The sequence below is a fragment of the Quercus suber genome, unplaced genomic scaffold (genome assembly GCF_002906115.3).
Source record: "Quercus suber isolate HL8 unplaced genomic scaffold, Cork oak 2.0 scaffold_201, whole genome shotgun sequence".
NCBI lineage: Eukaryota > Viridiplantae > Streptophyta > Magnoliopsida > Fagales > Fagaceae > Quercus > Quercus suber.
This window is the reverse complement of record NW_027069659.1, coordinates 432,733-453,676: the sequence shown is the minus strand read 5'-3', so window position 1 is coordinate 453,676 and position 20,944 is coordinate 432,733. Positions and strand designations below refer to the sequence as shown.

The window sequence follows — 20,944 nt, the reverse complement described above, 5'->3', positions numbered from 1 at the left end:
CCAACATACACCATGGCTGCCTTACAATTCCCCAAGAATTTGTGTGACCAACTCGATTCGGTGGTCTGAAGGTTTTGGTGGAATCCTAAAACGGAGTCTAGACATTATTGGACTCCTATTTCTCGGTCTTCTCTCTGTAGACCTTTGAAGGAAGGTGGTTTGGGCTTTAGGAAGTCATGGGAGTTCAACCAAGCCCTTCTATCAAAACTTGCCTTGTGGATTTTGTCTAGAAAGAACTATCTATGTGTTAATTTTCTTAGAGCTAAATACAAAATCAGACACAATTGGCTATTCCATCTCTCTCAAGGTAACTCTTCTCCAATTTGGAAAAGTTTAGGAGTAAAGCACCTTTTCTCTAATGTAGCTTGTATGATTGTTGGTGATGGCAATACCATAAGAATTTGGGATGACCCCTGGATTCCAGATCTTCAGGGATTTATTCCTAAGCCCAAATCTGGGGTTAACCCAGATGAGATATTGTTGGTTTCTCAGCTTCTAAATTCTGATCATAATGTTTGGGATATTCACAAGCTGAAGCAATGGTTTAAGGATTCAAAAATTGAATTAATTTTAAATATTCCATTATCTTCTTGTGTTGTTGAGGATGGGTGGACATGAACCCCCACAAGCTTTGGAGATTTGATTGTTAAATCTGCTTATTGGATTTGTTGGGGTTTCTCATCTAGTCAGACACCTGAGCCACTCTAGAATCAAATTTGGAAATCCAATTTTCATGAAAGGCTTAAAATGCTAATCTGGAGAATTGCAGTTGAATGCTTGCCTACTATGGCCAATTTAGCTAGATTTTTTTATATATTGGAGATGAGCTATGTCCCCTTTGTAAGGTAGAAGTTGAGTCCTCAATCCATTTTTTTGCTCTATGCCCTGTGGCAAAGGCTCTTTGGTTTAATAGTTAGTGGTGAGAGAGGTTAGATGCTCTTCGGTTTTCTTTGGCCTTAGAGCTTATTCAATTTCTTTTCTCCCCCCCTTTCTTGGGTAGTTTGAGTCTTGATCAGAGAAATGAATTTTTGTTGTTTGGAGCCACTCTTTATGATGGAATTTGGAAGTTGAGGAATCAAGTTCATTTTGAAAATCTCCCTCTAAGCATTGATGACTTATCTTCTAGAATTGGGAGGCTCCTTACTGAGTTCAAAAATTCCAGATCTGCTGAGATGGTTTCTGTGAGATCAACATAGTTGCTTCATGCATGGTCACCCCCTAGGCAAGTCTCAATTAAAATTAATGTGGATGCTGCAATTGGTCTAAAATTTTCTGCTGTTACTGCAGTGGCGAGAGATTGGAGAGGGAGGTTGGTCTTTGCTTGCTCTCAAAAGGTGAATACCACCTTCCCTCTCCAAGCTGAAGCTCAAGCAGTTAAATGGACTTTGTTGTTGGCAGCCAAGTTGGAAGCTGAGGGTATTTATATTGAGACTGACTCCAAGATTTGTTGTGATGCTCTTATTAATCCAAGTCAAACTTCCCCTTGGAGAATTAGGTCCAAAGTTATGGAGATGCAGATCCTGCTATTTGCTCCTTCTAATGTTTTGTCACTTGGGTCTCTAGATTAGCCAATATGGCAGCCCATTCTCTAGCAAAGTTGTCTTTGTCATGTAATTTTTTTGGCTCCTTTGATATTGGCTGTTGTCCCCCTTGTTTTGCCTCTGTTGTGTGGGATGAAGCTGGTAGCTAGTTGTTTTTTTTTTTTTTTTTTCTCTCATAAAAAAAAAAAAAAAGGTTGTAACTTGAACCCATCTTATATATATATATATATATATATATATTAAGGATGAGAGAAGGTGATTGCTTTACTTATGCCCTTCCCCATTAAAATTTCGGTTGAAATTAAGAAGGCTTAGGCCAACACTTTGAATCTTTTAAGTCTAATTAGTGATCTCATATTGAGTTTACTTAGATGCTGTAGGTCTCTGTTTGCGTCTGATTGTGCTTGTTAAGGCCTGTGTTTGACTTGATCTGATTGTTTTTCATCTTGGAATTTCACAATATATCAGGAAACATTATGCATCTATATAAAGTTTTCTTACTAACTATAATGATATGATGATTGAAAACAATCTCATTCCAACAGCTTCTAAAAATACGAATTAAAAAAAAAAAAATGCAACAGAAGAAAATTAAAGAAGGAATTTAAATTGTAACATGCTATGGTTCTAACAAAACAAGAAGTTTCCTTAAAAAAAAAACAAACAAACAAAACAAACATACAAATAAACAAAACAAAAAGCAAAAGCACCCTAGACGGCTAGACCCACGTCATATCTGGGTCAGACGAAAGCGTAACCAAGACCCATTCTGCGGGACTGTATTGGGTAGTCTTTTGGGCCTGCATATTTATTGTCAACAACACACATCAATATATATAGCTGCTTCATTCAGTTTGGAGGGTTGTACACTTGTAAGATTGACATGAAGAATTAGGACTCCACCACTGTTCAAGTTGATGAGCTAATTTTTTTTTTTTTTTTTTATCTTACCACAACGTCCTTGAATTTCTCGGGGGAATTCAACCTTATTAATGGTCAGAATTGCTGAAGGAAGGAGATGCATTGCTTCTGAACTTGAATCCATTCCCAACACCATCCTCATGGTCTTCATTGCTGCAACCTTCTCAACTTTTTTCTAATCCCATCTCCAACATCTTCTGCCTGTTTCGAAAGTAGTGAATATAGGCTGAACAAATAGGATCATCTGGGTGCACAAAAATGTGAGGAACCCAATTAGATAATGCATCGAAAGCTAGGGTGTCATTTGCTTGAGCCTCCTTATGTTGATGATCCTTTCCAAAACGATCGAAAGCTAACTTGAGAAGATTCTTTGTAAGCTGGATCCCAAAGTTCACAGATTCATTCTTGATCAAACTCGCTATGAAGTCAGAGCAGAATGGTGGATTAAACAGATATGTTTCAAGAAAATGACCCTCCTTGAACATTTGCTTTCCTACAAGCAATGCTATAGCTGCCCCTAGAGAATGTCCAGCCAGCCACACACTTGCACCTCTAGCTCTAGAAGTAACCATTTCACGAACGTAGTTCGTTGCATGTTGAAGGCGGGAACTATTGTGAGGTGTGTTCGCCCTGCACTTAGCGTCTAGCTTGATGTCCTGTACCCATGTCTTTGATTTGAGTTTTGTGCCACGAAAGGCTATAACAAACTGTGGGATGTTTGGAAGAGATTCGCCTTTGTATTCAAAAATGGCACCAAATATGGATTTGTCATTTTTGTCTATGAGCCTATCAATTAATTTGAAATTGAAGTCGTCCAAACAAGGTAGAGCAGGATCCTGAGATCCCTCGGACTCATCGCAAAGAATGTACACTGAGTCAACCAAGCAGGCAAAAATTACGTGACATTTGTTGTTCCTGAAAAGAGATTGTAAAATTAGATTCAGTTTAATATAGTTTGAGGCTTAAGGCAAAAAAGTTATGCGAGGCCTTTTATATTTACGATAAAACTTAGTTTAATATAGTTTGAGTCTTAAGGCAAAAAAGTTATGCAAGGCCTTTTATATTTACAATAAAACTTAGATTTTTCAAGGGCAATTAAATTCAAGCATTCAAGTGTTTGAATTCAATTGGAGGATCTAATTTACTCTATTTAAAATATTGTACCTAAGTTTTATTATTATATTTATTAAATAAATTTATTTAATACGACTAACCAAATCAATGTTAATTTCGATAATTGAATACATTACTTAATTAAACTAACCAAACCAAGGTTAATTTCACAAATCAAATAGTGAGGAAAACAATATTTTAGAGGATAACAAACAACTCTGAGATACATTTGGTGTAATCAACCTACCACTGGTACTTGTACCCCATCATTTTTCATGGGCCAAAATCCGAATGAGTTAAAAGAATGCACCAGATTTCAACATCAACCCAGCAAAAATGACCAACCTTTTTTTGCTCAGAAATGGGCCTTCAGGGGACACCAAAAAAAAAAAGAAAAAAAAAGAAAGAAAAGAAAAAAGAAGAAGGAGGAAATCAAAAGAAGAGAAAGATTAGCTAGACTGATGAGGTGGTTCGGTCAAAGAATAAGCCTAGTGATACTTCTTTTTTAACTTTTTGAGATGACAAATTTTAAGTGGTTAACAATAAAAGTATTGTTAGTGGTGGACTTAACACGAGCAATTTGTTTTTATTATACCAAATAGATTTTACAAACAAACAACACTAAAATGATCAAGAAACTCTATGAAGAAAGTTTCTCTGAGTAGAGACGTGGGATTTTTCTCTCCACTTCCTTTATACAGTAGAATTAGAGTGTCCCTTCTTAGAAGGTGCTTTTGTATCCTGGGAGTAATATTGTTATTCCTAGGTTTGTTGGGTTCTTTTTTGGGGTTTTGGGAAACAGATTTGAGTGTGAGTGAGGATGGATGAGTTGGCTCAATCATGGAATAGGCTTGCTCTCTCTAATAGAGAGGGGCCAGGTTGCTGTTTACTGGATGATGAAAAAGTTGAGAAGTTCTCCATTGCTGCAAAGTTCTTAACTAGACGGGCCATCAGTATGGAGATTATAGCTAAGACTTTCACCCCACTATGGAGAGCTAGAAATGGTTTCAAGATTCAGAGTTTTGGTGACCATAAAATTCTTTTCTCTTTGGACAATAAGGAGGATGATGATAGAATTTTAGAGGGCGAACCATGGAGTGTTGATAAACATCTGGTGGTGATGAGTCGATATGAAAATGAAGCGTCACTTGAAGGTATTCAATTTGTGAAAACTAAGCTTTGGGTTTAGGGGCACGGAATTCCATTCAAGTATATGACTATTGAGGCAACAAAGAAAATCTATAGCGTGTTGGGAGAAGTTTCAATGCCAAAGGATCCAAAACTATATGATGGGGGTCATTTTATGCATTTGCAGGTCTCCATCGATTTATCTGTTGATGAAGGAGGTAAGTATGTGTGGATTTCTTTCAAGTATGAAAGGTTGCCAAATTTATGTTACTGGTGTGGGTGACTTACTCATGATGATAGAGATTGTGAGTTGTAGATTGAGAGTGAGGGCACACTAAGCGTGAGTTTGGACCACAATTGAGGGCACCCCCCTTCGTTGCAACAAGGAAAAATGCAATTCTTGTCCCTAGTTATTATGCAGCGAAGAAGAAGGTGAGTTCGAGTTTGTTCGCTGATTGTGATCCTGGTTAATTTTCAGATTCTGGCCGAGGGAGGATGCCGGAGCAGTCACAAAGTGTAACGGTAGACAGAGATGAGAGCATTGATGATGAAATTAATTCCTCATTAATTAGCAATAAGAGAGACGAAAATAGAAAGGAAGACACGGTTGTAAAAGTCAGAATGAATGAGGGAATTACGAGGGAATTGAAGACTCGTAATGTAACTGAAGCTGACATGGAAGCAAATAATGAGGAATTAAGTTTGGCAAAGGAATTTGGGGCAGCTACACTTCAGGGGTTGGGAAAGAAGTCAGCAAAAAAACATAGCTCACGTGCCACTTTAAGTTATTCTCCAAAACTTAAAAAAGCACGTGACACTCAAGTAGCTAGGGTCCTCCACACGGTTTCAACTCTTTCAACCCTCACCTGGAAACGCAGAGAAAGAAGCAATACAGGCGACAAAGTAGAAAAATCCAAGTCCTTAGGAAAAAAAAGAACAGCAAATTTAGAGGTAGAGCGATCCAATTCGAAAGCAAAAAGGTTTTAAGCGACCTTCAGGGATGAAACCACACCTTCAGTAATGGCAGGAGTGAATGTTTAGCCCCGCCAAGAGCAATGAGTTGTTTAGCTTGAAACTATCGTGGGCTTAGGAACCTGTGTATAGGGAAGGAGTTCGTTGAAATCGTATGGGCAAAAGATCCTGCTGTAGTGTTTTTAGCCGAGACACTTACAGACGATGCAAGGCTAGAATTTGTTCAAAGCAGTATTGGTTTTGATTATAGATGGGTGGTACCAAGAGTGGGAAGGAGTGGAGGATTGGTTATGTACTGGAAAGTTTCGGTAAATTTAAAGGTGGAGGGTTTTGATAGGAACTATATTGATGCCGTGATTGATAAAAATTTAGAGAATAAATGGAGATTAATTGGGTTTTATGGTGAACCTGATACAACTAGAAGACATGAAGCTTGGAGTAAGTTAAGGAACTTAAACTCACAGCCAGAGAAGCCTTGGCTTTGCTTTGGGGATTTTAATGAAATTGTTAGACAAGATGAGAAACTTGGGGGTGCAAGAAGACCCCATTGGCAAATGCAACAATTTAGGGAGGTGATCGATGAGTGTGGTTTCATGGACTTGGGGTTCGAGGGCTCAAAGTTTACTTGGAGCAAGCACTTTGAGGATAGAAGATCAATTTGGGAGAGGTTAGATAGGTGTTTGGTCACAAATAGCTGGTTCATGAGATTTGTAGGGTGTTCCACTTAACTTGTACGTCATCGGATCGTGTTCCAATTCTCATCTCACTCTCAGGTTTGATTCAACCGGTTTGGAAAAAATTATTTCGTTTCAAAAAAATGTGGCTTTCAAATTCAAGTTGTGAGGAAGTGGTGTTCTCAGCTTGGAGTAGTGGGAGTGGGCACGGTGATGGAGGAGATATTTTGAGGAAAGTGGAGAGGTGTGAGAAAGATTTGGGGCATTGGGAGAAAAATGTTTTCGGTAATGTAAGAATGGAGTTGAATTGGTTAAAGAAGGTTTTAGCCAAAGAGGAAAGGGCTGCAATGATTAGTGGGAACAATTTCCAGGTAAGACAAATCAAGAAAGATATTGAGGTTTTACAAGAGAGGAAAGCAACTATGTGGGCTCAACGATCTAGAGTACTATGGGCTAACCAAGGGAATAAAAACTCAAAGTATTTCCATTGTTGTGCAACAAAGAGATTCCAGAAAAAAACTTTGGAGGGAATTAGAGATGAGAAAGGGGTATGGAAAACTACTAAAGAAGATGTGGGTGAAGTTATGGTAAATTACTACAATACATTATTTACTTCAACAGAGGGTAGTGTTTTCGCCAGCATGCTTGAATGTGTGCCTACAGTGATTGATGAAGAGATGAATGCAACCCTACGTAAGGAGTTTGAGGCGTGTGAAGTCATTAGCGCCCTCCAAAAAATGGCTCCCCTTAAAGCACTTAGACCTGATGGTATGCCGCTGTTCTTTTATCATTATTTTTGGAGTAGGGTAAATCATGATGTAACTTCATCCATATTGTCTTGGCTGAATTCAGGTACCATACCATCTCCCTTAAATCATACGTATATTACTCTTGTGCTGAAAATAAATTCTCCTGAATATGCTCACCAATTTCGCCTCATCAGCCTATGTAATGTACTTAACAAAATATACTCCAAAGTCCTTGCAAATCGCCTAAAAAAAATACTTCCATCCATTATCACAGAACACCAATCAACCTTCACTAAAGAAAGATTAATTGCGGATAACATTTTGGTGGCTTTTGAAACCTTGCATCGTATGAAGAAGTATAATGGGGGCTCATATGGGTATATGGCACTAAAACTAGATATGAGTAAGGTTTATGACTGGGTGGAATGGTATTATTTAAAGGGTATAATGAGGAAGATGAGTTTTAGGGAGAGGTGGATAAATCTTGTGATGGGGTGTGTGAAAACAATTTCATATTTTGTTTTGGTGAATGGAGATCCATGTGGAATGATTTTTCCTACTAAGGGGATTAGGCAAGGAGACCCACTTTCCCCTTTCCTATTCCTTCTTTGTACGGAAGGGTTGAATAAGAAGGTTGAATTACATGAAGATATCCATGGCTACTTCCTTTGTAAGAGAGGCCCTAAACTAACACATCTGCTCTTCGTAGATGATAGTCTTATTTTTTGCAGGTCTACTATGGAGAAGTGTGACAAGGTTTTGGACCTATTATACAAGTATGAGGAAGCCTCGGGGCAAAAAGTAAATAGAAGCAAGACCTCGTTATTATTTAGCAACTCTGTATTGGAAGAAGTCAAGCATGAAATAAAGGTGAAATTGGGGGTTTCGGAAATTTTGCACTATGAGAAATACCTTGGGTTGCCCTCTCTAGTTGGAAAAAAAAAATTGTTTTAATTTTATTAAGGAGAAGGTGTGGAGGAAACTTCAAGGGTGGGAAGCAAAATTACTCTCCCAAGCTAGAAGGAAAGTGCTTTTAAAGGCAATCATCCAAGCTATCCCTACTTACATAATGAGATGCTTTAAATTGCTGGTAAGTTTGTGCAATGAGATTGAATCCCTTATAAAGAAGTTTTGGTGGGGACAATGGGGTGACCGAAGAAAGATTCATTGGGTTAAATGGGAGAATTTGACAAAATCAAAAACCATTGGTGGTATGGGTTTTCGTGATCTTGCCATGTTCAATGATTCTCTTTTGGCAAAGCAAGCTTGGCGGCTCTTGCATAATAAGTCCTCACTCTTCTATAAGGTATTTAAAGCTCGCTTCTTCCCTAATTCTTCAATAATGGAGGCTGTTGATTCAAGGTTGGGTTCCTATGCTTGGAAGAGCATCCTTAGGGGGAGGGATATTATTAAAAGGGGGGCAATTTGGAGGATTGGAAGTGGGGAAAAAATCAATATATGGCAGCAACGTTGGCTGCCAAGAAAACACCCTCCAAGGTAGCCAATGTGTCCATTGGAGAGTTTTGAAAATTATGTTGTGGATTCGCTCATAGACCCAAACACAAGAACATGGAATGAGGAGCTAATTGATGGTTTATTTGTGGAAGAGGATGCTGAATTGATCAAGAAGATTCCTCTTAGCCGTGCTACAACTGAGGACTCTTTGTATTGGCCATACTCCACGTCGGGTCACTACACATGCAAGTCCGGTTATATGTTCCTTAAACAAGAATCAGAGATGGAAGCAAGCCAACAAGTCCCACCAATTCATGACAAACTGGTCTGGAAGAAGTTTTGGCAGCTGCAAGTTCCTCCAAAAATTAAAAATTTCCTTTGGCAAGCATGTCGTAATGTTCTTCCTACAAAACAGGCACTGTTGAAGAGGAAAGTTACAGCTGACCCGATTTGTGAGAGGTGCCGTTTTGCTGTGGAGGAGTCCGTGCATGCTGTCTAGTCTTGCCCGGGGTTGGGAGAGGTTTGGGGTGTGGGTGAAGAGTGGTGTTTCAGGTCTGAGGTGGAGTTTACAGATGTGAAGGAGCTTCTGTCATGGCTGATTGCAAAAGGAAAGTCACTTGAGTTATTTGCTTATACGGCTTGGATGGTGTGGAACCAAAGAAACAAAGTTCGTGTCAACCAACAAGCTGTTCTGCTCCATCAAGTGGCTGAACAAGCGAAGCAAAAACTGGCTCAATTTAGAGCTGATTGGTAGAATACTGATGTGTAGGTTACGGACAGCAATATTGGAGGCTCAAGATGGTCAAGTCCGCAAGAAGGTTTGGTGAAAATAAACTTTGACGGAGCTGTTTTCGGTGAATCAAATTAGTTCGGAGTTGGAGTGGTAATCCGGGATAATAATGGAGTTGTGCTAGCTTCCTGTTCAGAAAAAATTCATCAAGCTTACAAGCCTGACGAGGCTGAGGCGCTGGCTGCTTTGAAGGCAGTCACCTTTGTGCGTGAATTGGGTTTTCAAAATGCGATTCTTGAAGGTGATTCTCTCGGTCTGATTAAAGCATTGAAGTCAACATAGTGTAGCTTATCTCCAATAAGTCTACTGGTAGACGTTGTGAAAAGGGTTGCTATTAGTTTTGAACGATTGTTGTATTCTCATGTTAAGAGAAACGGCAATAGGATTGAGAAACGGCAATAGGATTGCTTATAGGCTGACGAAAAATATATTATGCATACTAAATTTACAAGTATAGATAGAAGATATCTCATCGCATATTATTTCGATTTTAGATTTGGATGTAATTGTTTCAAGTTAATTAAAAAGAAAAAAGAAAAAAAGAAACTCTATGTTTCTTTCTCAAAAAAAAAGAAACTCCATGTTTTAACGGTTTTTTTAATTAAAAATTTAAATAAATAAAAAAAATTTCTATCTGCATGCTAGCTAGTTATATCACTTTCATTTATATCTACCTCTTATTCTCTAAGCATATTTTCATCCTAATTAATTGCGAGTCAAATAAGAGCAAAGTCAGTTATCTATTCTCTCTTGGGAGGTGCAAATAACATCGAACCACTAGGCTGTGGCAATACAGATTTTTAGTTCACTCAGATGATTAAAATCAAAGACTGGCCTGGCCTGTATGTTCAGAAAAATGAAACCATGAACAAGGTATGCTATTTTGGATGGGTTAATGAACTATTGTGAATAAGAACAGCCGCAAAAGAGTGTATCAGCCAATTTTGATAATTTTTTACCGAGCATAGGTTACAATACGTTAAAGAGAGAGTTTTGACTAGTGGTCAAAACGAAAATCATGTACTCTGGGTGCATTGGAATCCCCTAGCAATTGAAAACACCCTGTTAATGAAGTATTGCTTAGTGGTCTTACCAGTTAAAACCTTCGATACGTGGTGGTTCTGAACAGGCGACAATTTGCCTCTTAGAAGGCATTACTCCTTATGTTCCTTTCTTCTTGATTTCCTTTGAAATAAGCTGCCATGGGGGAAGCAAAAGCACAAGGTTGAAATAGTTTATGGTGCCAATTTATGTTCAACATAATTAGATATGTATGAGTCAAATGCTAATTGAATATAACATGTTTAATGAGCACCAAGTCAAATATTACAAAATGTCCCCCCTTTTATTTTATTTAATTTCTATATGTTGGATTCTGAATGAAGGGAGAATTTGTTCAAATACTAAAGCGTTGTGTTGTACAAGCATTTGAAGTATATATGAGATATGCGTTGTAAAAAAAAAGGCATTCTTACTTTGTGAAGCATGACAAGATGAAATTAAAACATGACTTCACATAGGAGATTCTGTCATATCTCAAGTCATTTATAAGCACAGATCTCTTGTATATAGTGAATGAAAATGTATAGAAGCTAAGGCATGACCTTTATGTCAAATGGAAAAAATTTAGATATTCCTGGAGAAGAAATTTAAATATTCTCTGATTCAACTTAGACTTAACAAAAGCATTGCATTCCATTTCAAAATCTTGCTTTGCCATTATTCTGTTGGAGAGCAAGGTTCTCAAAATCGAGATCTTATGTAAGATCATAGAAGGTAGGTGGGTTCGTAGATTGTAGGATTGGATCGTGGATTGTAAGACAAATATTTTTATATTTAAAGCAAAAAACACATTGATAATGACTTTGTATGTTGAATAATCACGTAAATTGTGAATTTATTCATAAAAAAACAAAGATTTGCATCATATGATGCCATTTGCATGTCATACATCACTACGTTTATACTAATGAAAAAAATATATTCAAGTTTTGACTCAATGTATCTAAAATGTCCAATAAATGTTTAATTAACAACCTAATACCAAAATATTTATCAACACACATGGAAGTATTTTCGAAGTTCTAAGTTCCAAGTTCCAAGTTTAAAATCCAAAATAAGTTACCAAATGGGAACTAGCTACCTAAAATATGAAATCAAAGCAATATGAATATTAAGGTGAAGTGAACATTTAATTATCTCATTCTAGGGTTCTTATAGCCACCGTCCTATATAATCACCATCATCAATTTCATTATCTATGTAGACATTGTATATTTGTATACTAGAGCAGCAAAAGAAATTAAGATATAATTCCACCCTCATCTATTTAAGTTATACCACTCAGTAACAATTATAGAGCATGCTAAAAAAAATCAATCAATCAATATACAAATACAAGCATATACTAATAAAATTATATATAAGAAAAACATTTAGTAATATTAGAACATAAATTAGTATATTGATCAAACAAATTTAACATCGTTATAGCTTAAAAGGTAGCAAAATCAATATAAATAGGTAGCAAAATCAATATAAATTCTTCATTTAGAAATGATAAAGCATTCTTTCACTTTGATTACAAGTGAACTAGAAACTAGAAAACATTTGCTTAGGTTAACATAATCATATAATAATAAATGAAAGGCATATCATCACAACATAGAAAAATAAAAATCCTTAAAGTTTCATTAAAACAAAAAATTTATCCCATAAAAAAAACCAAAAAATAATGTTTTGGTAGGATCGGTAGAATTAGTAAGATCCCATACGATCTTACGATCCTACTTTTTTTTTTACGATTTTAATACAATCTTAAATGTTTTGGTGAGGTAGAATTGTAAAATTGTGCAATCTTACGATCTAGATCATGATTTGATAACCATGCCGTAGAGGCTATCTCCTTTTCTTACTAGCTACTTCCATTTTAGCCTCTAACTCATCCTTGTTAGAGTAAAAGAAACCTGCTATTTTTGTTTGTGATTTACCCAAAAAAAAAAGAAAAAGAATTTAATGAGACCAGTAATAAAAGAACTCTACCGTATATACAGAAGACTTTGAATAATGCTGCCACAACTCCTTCACCCATTCAACCATACAACTTGAGTTTCCATATGTAATTCAAGAGGTTAGAGACAGGCAGAGGGAGCATGAGTAATCATTGAGGCACTATATTAATAGACTTAAAATATGCCTAGATTCCCTTTTCTTTCTTTCTCATTTTTTTTTTTTTTTTTTTTGAGAAAGAATATGCCTAGATTCCTCTGAAGCATAGAGGGGCGGAGACACGTTTTGCCCTTTTTTTTTTTTTAAGCTTCTAATTTCTAGGAAGAAATGCCCAAAATTTTTTAAAAATCTATAATTTCTAGGAAAAAATAAGTCTCACATTTTCTCATTTAAGAACTGGTCTCCCTATGAGAAAAACTTGGTCGGTTGGCCCCCCTCCACTATGTAACCAAAAAAATGCCCCCACCCCAAATTCCTACTTTTCAACTTTTTGACTTTTCCTTTCCTTCTCTAAGACATATTAGCCATGTTCCATTTTTTTTTTCTTGAGTGAGACCATATCCCATAGCTATTCAAAGACATAGTTCTACTAGTAACTAATGTGGGAATTATCATTAGAGAATAGAGAGACTATGAGGGTCCAATATTAGACTATTAGTGGGAATGAAATTTATTTTGAATTTAGTTGGGATGAATGAAATTGATTTTGAATTTATTTTTGACCATACTATTATAGTAGCCTAATTTGGTTAAATTTAACTACTGTTTATTTTATGGATGCTTGTTATATATAATTGCTATAAATATTATTTCTTATAAATATAGTCTAATTTTGGTTAGATTTAATGTTTTTTTTCTAAAACTAATGCAAGAAGACATACATGCATGGTTTTAAAAACTAGATAGAACTGACCGGTTCAATCGGTTTAACCAGGAACCGGATATTAATCTGGTCCCATTATTATTAAAAACTGAAAATAAAAGAAAAATCGTTAAAAACCAAAAACCGGTACGGTTAAACCGGTTTTTAGCAATTCTTCATTAAAACTTCAAATGCTGTGTGAGAGAGAGAGGGAGAGAGAGAGAGAGAGAGATTTTTGCTTTTGAAAATGCTCTCAAGCCTGAAATGGTGAAGCCTAAGACACCAACAGTGACCCCAAAAACATCAGATCTCCTATCTTTGTGACGAGGAAGGAGCCCAACAACCAAGCAAATTTACAATGCTTTGATCAGTCCGCTTCGGTCTTTGTTTGCTGCTCTTGCACAGTTGCCCACTTGCACATACCCATATTGATGAGAAAGACACAGAGAGGGAGAGAATATTGAAGAGGGAAATGAAAGTTTAGCAAAAAGTAGAATAGGAAAGAATAAGTTCAGATATGTTGTTTGAAAGTCTGAATAAAAGGTGTGGATGAAGGCAGCCCACTTGCTAGCGCAGCACGCTAAGGGACTGTCTGAGTTTAGAACTTGGATAGAGGAAGACCCGTGCTTCCTTATTAATGTACTGAATGAGGATGCGTCTAACGTAATTTGACTGTTTGCATGAAATGCAGTTTTCTTATCAAAAACATAAAAAAACGTGTGGATGAAGTAGATTTTCAAGACGTGTGGGGGGTGTAATATAGACGTGCAAGTGTGGATAGATGGGAAAAAAAATATCAAGTGGGCAATGATATTGTAACCCATAGGTGACTTACTTTTTGTTTTTTGACAAATTAATGAATAACTAAAAATGGTTTGTAATTCTTACACTTGACATTTTTATGCTTTTTTTTTTTTGGGTTGAATTTGTTAAGTGGTGTCCAAAAGCTGGTGAGTCAATATTTAATGTTTTACTATTATTTAATTTTTTTAGTTAAAATGATTAGTTATAAAATTATTTATTTATTTTTATAATTAATAATTAATAATTTATTATTTATGACATTATCGGTTCGACCATCGGTCGGACCATAAAGCCGGCAAACACTCCTTATTCCGATTCTTTCACTGTACTGGTTTTTTAAACCATGCATGCATATATGTATATATGTCATACTTTGAATTTTTCTTGAATTGCAAATTAATATGATAATATTAACTCGGCTCCCCCCAACCAAAATTTTTTGACTACGCTCCTGGAAGCATACATACATGGAACTAAAGCGAAACAAAAATCAAATGGCTTTATAGCAAGAGCAAAACTCTTTCACGACATCCATCCATTTAACTTGAGCATCTATATGTAATCCGAGACAAACAGAGACTGACGACTGATGAGAGAGGAGTAATAGTAGTTTACTAAACACATATCGTCGTGTTTTCCGGATTCGTTTGTTAAGAGGAAAAAAAAACGAGGCACCATATTAAATGGACTTAAATATGGCTTAGAGTTCCGAGAAGGACAAAAAAAATCAATGGGTTGTTTTGTAGTGTAATTAGAACAACAATTTTCAGTGTTTAAATAATATTATACGTATTTTCGCACACTTTTTCACCCACATGTATTTTCAAAAAATGTAAACAATATTACTAGAACAACTTACCAAACACCTCCCAAATTTCTTTAAAATAGGGTTAGGCTTCTCGCTCATTTAAAATTCTCCTATTCTCTTTCACTTTTTTATTTTTTATTTATAAACTCCCAAAAATATTAAGAAAAAATAACAGATATCTTAAAAGTACTGGTTAAAAATGTATATTTTATAAAAAAATTATTTATTTTATGGTTTTATATTTTTAATAAAAGATGTGTTAAAATATTATTAAAATAATTTATTAATATTTCTCTTCAAATTGACTAGACGTTGTCCTTGTCGGGTATAATGTGGCTTGCTTTTCATATGCTACAAGTGTAATAAAAAATAATATTTTAGCTATGGGAGAAAGAGAGTGTGGAAGTGTAATAAAATAATATTTTAAGTTTAGCATTTTTGCTATTGCGAATAGTTATAGTTGGCTGTGCACTATAGCAAGCAGCTAAAAATTTTAACTATGACACCACTATTGTAGCCTGATTTTTAGTATTGGTGATGTTAAAAATAGCAATATACTTTTTTAGCACCACCAATACTAATGCTTTTATTTGTATAAAAAGCGTCGCTGTCTTACGTGGTTATTGTTGCGGATGTTACACAAAATAATAATGGAAGAACAAGGTTAACACAAAAGACAAACAGAAAATAAATAACTTAGAGGCACTATCTCGTTTTTCTTAGAAAATATTTTCCCTCCACATTATTGTTACTAAAGGGTTATTGCGAATTTGTCTCCATGATACAACCAAGATGTTGAGTTCTTTAGATAGCAATTCTGGAAAATGACCACAGGATTTCTTGTATATCTCTCTAATATAAGCCTCTATTTATACCCATAGGGTTATATTTCATCATAAGGCATATATGGAGAGTTAAAACGTTTCATAAAACTGTTAACAAGGCTTGAAACCTCTTCAACCTTTCTGAACAGTCACCAGAAAATTCTACAAAAATTCTATTTCACGATTTTCGATTGATCGAAAATTACTTTCGATCGATCAAGTGCTCTTTTCGATTGGTCGAACAAGAATCAAGCAGCGATCGAGACATCTAAAAACTCTAGGATTTTTTTTTTACTATTTTTGATTGATTAAGCCAAAGTTTCAATCAATTGAAAATACTAATTTTTGAATTTTCACTTAGAAAATTCCAGAACTAAATTTTCACTTTATGAAACTATATTCTCCAAATTCAAACATCATTATTACAACTTATCCTTGTATTTACCTATATATACAACAATCCCTCACTAGGTTGTAATAATATATGTTTCACTTGATTGATATCCTCTCATTCATAATAGAAGGTATCTTTCAACTTAAACCTCCTTTTAGTGTAATTGCTCAAGAAATCAACAGAGTTAATGGTGGCTTGGTGCTTAAACCAAAACTCTTATGTATTGAAATCGAAAACAACACACACATTAGAACATCCACAACACATTTAGAAATCCATTGTTGTTAGCACAATTTTGGCCTTGTGCTCTTCCTAGTTTAGTAAACATTTACAAGAGAAAACCCTTTACTCTTGCTAAAAGTGGCACCACTTCTATGTTTACAAAGGTGAAGTTCTTTTTATGTCCCTGTTATACAGACATTTATACTTTATGAACTTCATTAAGAGTGTAAAACTCATCCTCAATTATATCGTAACATTTGCATTAATCCATCCTGAATGAGACACAAAATTAGTGCTCTTATTAACCACATATCAATAGCTTGTTGTTACCCTTTAAACCTCTTTAGATTAAACTAATTTGAGGTTGGGTTCCCACTATTGGTGATTCTCTTAAAATAATGGTTTTGGTCCCATTCCAATGGATGTTACCCCAACCATATCTTGAGACACTCCTTTGGTTAAAGGGTCTGCCAAATTATTATTTGACCTTACATAGACAATCGAAATAGTACCATATTCTATTAATTGTCTTATGTAATCATGTCTTAGACCTATATGTCTAGACTTACCATTATACATTTTACTATACACTCTGCCCAAGGTGGCTTCACTATTGTAGTATATTGAAATAGCTAGTATTGGTTGTGGCCACAACTCTATGTCTAACAACATATTTCTTAGCCATTCCACTTCCTTGCTCGCTATCGCTAAGGGTATAAATTCTGATTTTATGGTGGAGTGAGAAAAACACGTTTGTTTCTTTGATGCCCAAGAGATGGCCACCCACCAAGAGTGAATATCCAACCAGACGTGGATTTATTGTCACTTACATTAGTAATCCAACTAGCATCTGAATAACCTTCCAATACAACTGGAAATTCAGAATAAAAGAGTCCAAAACTTATGGTTTCTTTAAATAACCAAGAACTCTACCAATTACTTTCTAGTGATCCACATTTAGATTACTTGTAAATCTAGAAAGTTTGCTCACCAAGAGTGAATATCCAACTAGACATGGATTTATTATCACTCACATTAGTAATCCAACTAGCATTTGAATAACCTTCCAATACAGCTGGAAATTCAGAATAAAAGAGTCCCAAACTTATGGTTTTCTTAAAATAACCAAGAACTCTACCAATTGCTTTCCAATGATCCACACTTGGATTACTTGTAAATCTAAAAAGTTTGCCCATTGAAAATTATATGTCTAGTCTTGTATAATGCATAGCATACATCATGCTACCAATAGCACTAGCATCCTCAAGCTGTGCTATTGCTCTTCCAGTATTTTCACCCAACCTTATGTTCTGATTGAAAGGTATATTTGCTTCTTTTATATTAAGATGTTCAAATCTTTGAAGCACTTTCTCAACATAATGAGATTGACATAGTGCAAATCTCTCACTATGTCTTTTAATTTTGATTCCCAAAATAATATCTATTTTGTTTAAATCTTTCATTTGAAATATAGAAGAAATATACTTTGGTTTCACATACACCTTTCATATTCTTACCAAATATGAGCATATCATCCACATAAAAGCATACAATGACTTCATATTCCTTTGTAAATTTGGAATACATACATTTGTCAGAACTATTATGCACAAAGCCATTCGACAAAATTGCTGAGTCAAACTTCTCATGCCATCATTTTGGAGCTTGTTTCAAGCCATACAAAGACTTGACTAACTTGCAAACTTTCTCTTAATTTCTAGGAAGTACAAAACCCTCAGGTTGTTTTATGTAAACTTCCTCATCAAGATTACCATTTAGGAAAGCTGTCTTAACATCCATTTGATGTACAATCAATTTATATATGAATGNCCCATTTTCCTACCTAATCCTCAATGCTCCCCCAAAGTCACTAGACTTTTTAGCAAAGTGACTGGGTATTTAAATTCACTAACAATGAAGTCAAACATGAATAGAATTTTCCTTGTCCTCTCTCTCTCTCTTGCGATCCCCATCCCCACAACAAGTATTGCTCACTTCTTTATCAAAACTATTCAACTTACTACAATTATTTAACAAATCCCAGAAGAAATTCGTCAACACGGTCTCATAACACGGCATTTTCGCATAACCCGGAAAGTAATTGATGTCAATTATAAAGTAACGTTCCGCAAACCTGGCGTCTCGAATCACATCGAAGTTGAACAGGTTCAACTTCAACGCTCCCCGCAACCCATTCGCTATGCCTTCGATGAATTCCTGCGGCGGCATCTTCGTGTCGTCCATATCCATCATCTCGTAGTACTTCTCCTCCGCTTTCTCGTCGGTGGCGATGTTCGACACCTGCGAAAACGGAAGCACCGCCGCGTCGCCGGAAGTTGAGGATGAGGAGGAGGCCGACACGTCCGGCAACGACTTGCGTTTCACGCACTGTACGTGGCTGCCGACGACGTAGACCTTGAAGATGACTCCGCCGTGGTTAACGAATTCTTGGAGCACGATTGGGGGCTTGAGCTCTTTGAGGCCGTCGTGGTTGTAAACCAAAGCCATTTTGTGCGATTTGGCGCTACCGTCAGCGACCAAGGGTTTCGCGATAACCGGAAACTTCAAAGCCACCCAAGATTGTTGATCGAAGAGAGTTTCCTTGTCGTATATAACGATTTGCTTCGGGATCCCAAACGTTAGGCTCCGAGGCTCGATTTCGAGCTCCGAAACGACCTGTAGCATGGAGATTCGGTTGTGGAGCCGCTCGATCGCGTCAGGCGAGTCGATGATGACGGCATTAGGGTTTCTGAGTCGGAACTCGACGAGTTGCTCCTTCCATTCGGGGCCGTAAAGCTTGTGGAGCACGCAGTGAAACGGGCCTTGATCCGCGAGAGCTCGGGTCGGGTCGATCTTCACGAGATCGATCCCGCGAGATCTCGCGAGATTAACGAGCGAGTCTCTGATGAAGCTGTTTTGCTTCTTCGGCGCCAGAGCGTAGCCCACGGTGAATCTCGGTGGTCCACGTTCGCGTTCGCGTTCGCGTTCAGGTTCAGTCATTGCTGGTTGTCGTAGACGCACACATTAAACAAAAAGTGTGTATAAAAGTTTGCGGAAACGGCGAGTCGTTTAGTGAGAGTGAAAAAATGAGTAGTGTTATGAAAAAAAAAAAAAAAAAAAGCAAAGCTTTGGGAGAGAGAACGGAAATGGCAGAGAAGGAAAAACAGAGAAGAAGAGAGGCCGTTATGCTTTATTGGGGGTGACTTTAGGGTTGAGGGAAGGAGTGGGTTTTGATAAACTAACCTGGGTTTGTTTGTGAGATAGACACGTGGCGTATTCTCTAGGTAATTATGCTGATTCGCGCCGCACACGTGGCATATTTCTAGGTCAACGTTTTGATTAAATAAATAAATAGGAATCAGATTCAAGCTATGCGTGTGTTTGTTTTCGGGTTTAATAATTATTTAATAAGAGTGACTTTTTTTTGACTTGCCCTTGACCACTTGTTGCAATTCAGAATCAGGCCTAAACGTCAATTTCATAATCATCTCACACCAAATTTTAGATAGCAACGAGAGATATGAAATTCTATTCATTTAGTCGGTTTAAGTTAGCCCAATTAAGAAAGTTTTTTAATAGTTTAATAAAAAATTTAAAATTCAATACCTATTTACACCAAAAATTAATTAGTATTTTGATTTAATGATAAAGAATTATTATTAGGAGTGAACAACATAAATTAAAACTCTTTTCAAAAATATTCAATTCATTTATCTGCGTCAAAAATTAATTAATATCTTAATTTAATGATGATAAAAAGTAATTATTAAAAAACAGACGCTATAAATTTAAAATATTATTTTATAAAACTGTGTGACTTTTTTTAAGGGGGGTTTTGGGATGGTGGGGATACAATATAGTGATAGTTTTGAGAGTGGAAATTTGGAATTGAAATGTTGGTTTTTTTGGTGGGTTGTGACATGTGTGCGTGGAAAGAGGTAAAAAAAGGTTGGGCCACTTTTTTTCTTTTTCTGTTTTTTTATTTTGTGCATATGCTTCTTGTTGTGGGAGTGCAATTGGCATCCACTATACTATAAAGGTCTACTTGGTGAAATTACTTGTTGCTCATCCATTGATTGCTAAGTGTATTGTTGAGGAGTAAGTCTAGTGCCATATATTTTGACATAATAAATGTCACAATTTGCCACATGGCGAGTTATGGTTGGTAGAGAGATGATGATGAATTTATGTGGAAATACTCTTTTACTAACTACAACTTACTATGTTACAAGTTGTTTTTTTTTTTTTTTTTTTTTGGTAAAAATTTTGGCATCATTTTCATACATTATATATGTGGACTCTCTGCCTTTTCTTTTTTCTTTTTTGGGTTAATTTTACAAATTTATGTTGATTTATTGCCATAAGATTTGAACCCGATACTACCTCCCAATAGAAGGAAATTTGAGGGAGTTTTGTAGAGAAATGGGATATTCATAGAGTATTTTTAACCAATTCAATATACATACATATATATATATATATGATTTATTAATTTTCAACTTTTAAGTAATTAATTAAAGAGCTTTTATTCGGTTAAAGAACTTTCTTTTATCTTTGGCTTACAAATTTCTAGTATTTTATAAGTTCTGCTACCATATATAGCAAAAGATATACCGATTATATTATGGTAAAATGAGAGATTATTTTAGAAAAATGTTAACGAATGCTTTAAGGAAAT

General features: G+C 35.9%; 2 protein-coding genes across 2 annotated transcripts; both read right to left on the bottom strand.

Annotated features, from left to right (window-relative positions):
* Positions 1-2,626: 2,626 nt before the first annotated feature.
* LOC112019868 (GDSL esterase/lipase At4g10955) lies at positions 2,627-3,842 on the bottom strand. Its single transcript, XM_024052411.1, has 2 exons — positions 3,823-3,842; positions 2,627-3,377 (listed from the first exon to the last, which is right to left on the bottom strand). The coding sequence occupies exons 1-2, from the start codon at positions 3,840-3,842 to the stop codon at positions 2,627-2,629; spliced, it is 771 nt and encodes a 256-aa protein (XP_023908179.1).
* A 14,322-nt stretch (positions 3,843-18,164) lies between these two features.
* On the bottom strand, positions 18,165-19,445 carry LOC112034521 (inositol-tetrakisphosphate 1-kinase 1). Its single transcript, XM_024067337.2, has one exon. The coding sequence runs from the start codon at positions 19,264-19,266 to the stop codon at positions 18,187-18,189; it is 1,080 nt and encodes a 359-aa protein (XP_023923105.2). The 5' UTR covers positions 19,267-19,445; the 3' UTR covers positions 18,165-18,186.
* Positions 19,446-20,944: the final 1,499 nt, after the last annotated feature.

Coding starts and splice junctions, on each gene's coding strand:
- LOC112019868 (XM_024052411.1), bottom strand. CDS start 3,842: ATGGGGTACAAGTACCAGTG. Junction 3,378..3,822: donor ATGGGGTACAAGTACCAGTG/GTAGGTTGATTA, acceptor ATCTCTTTTCAG/GAACAACAAATGTCACGTAA.
- LOC112034521 (XM_024067337.2), bottom strand. CDS start 19,266: ATGACTGAACCTGAACGCGAACGCGAACGCGAACGTGGACCACCGAGA.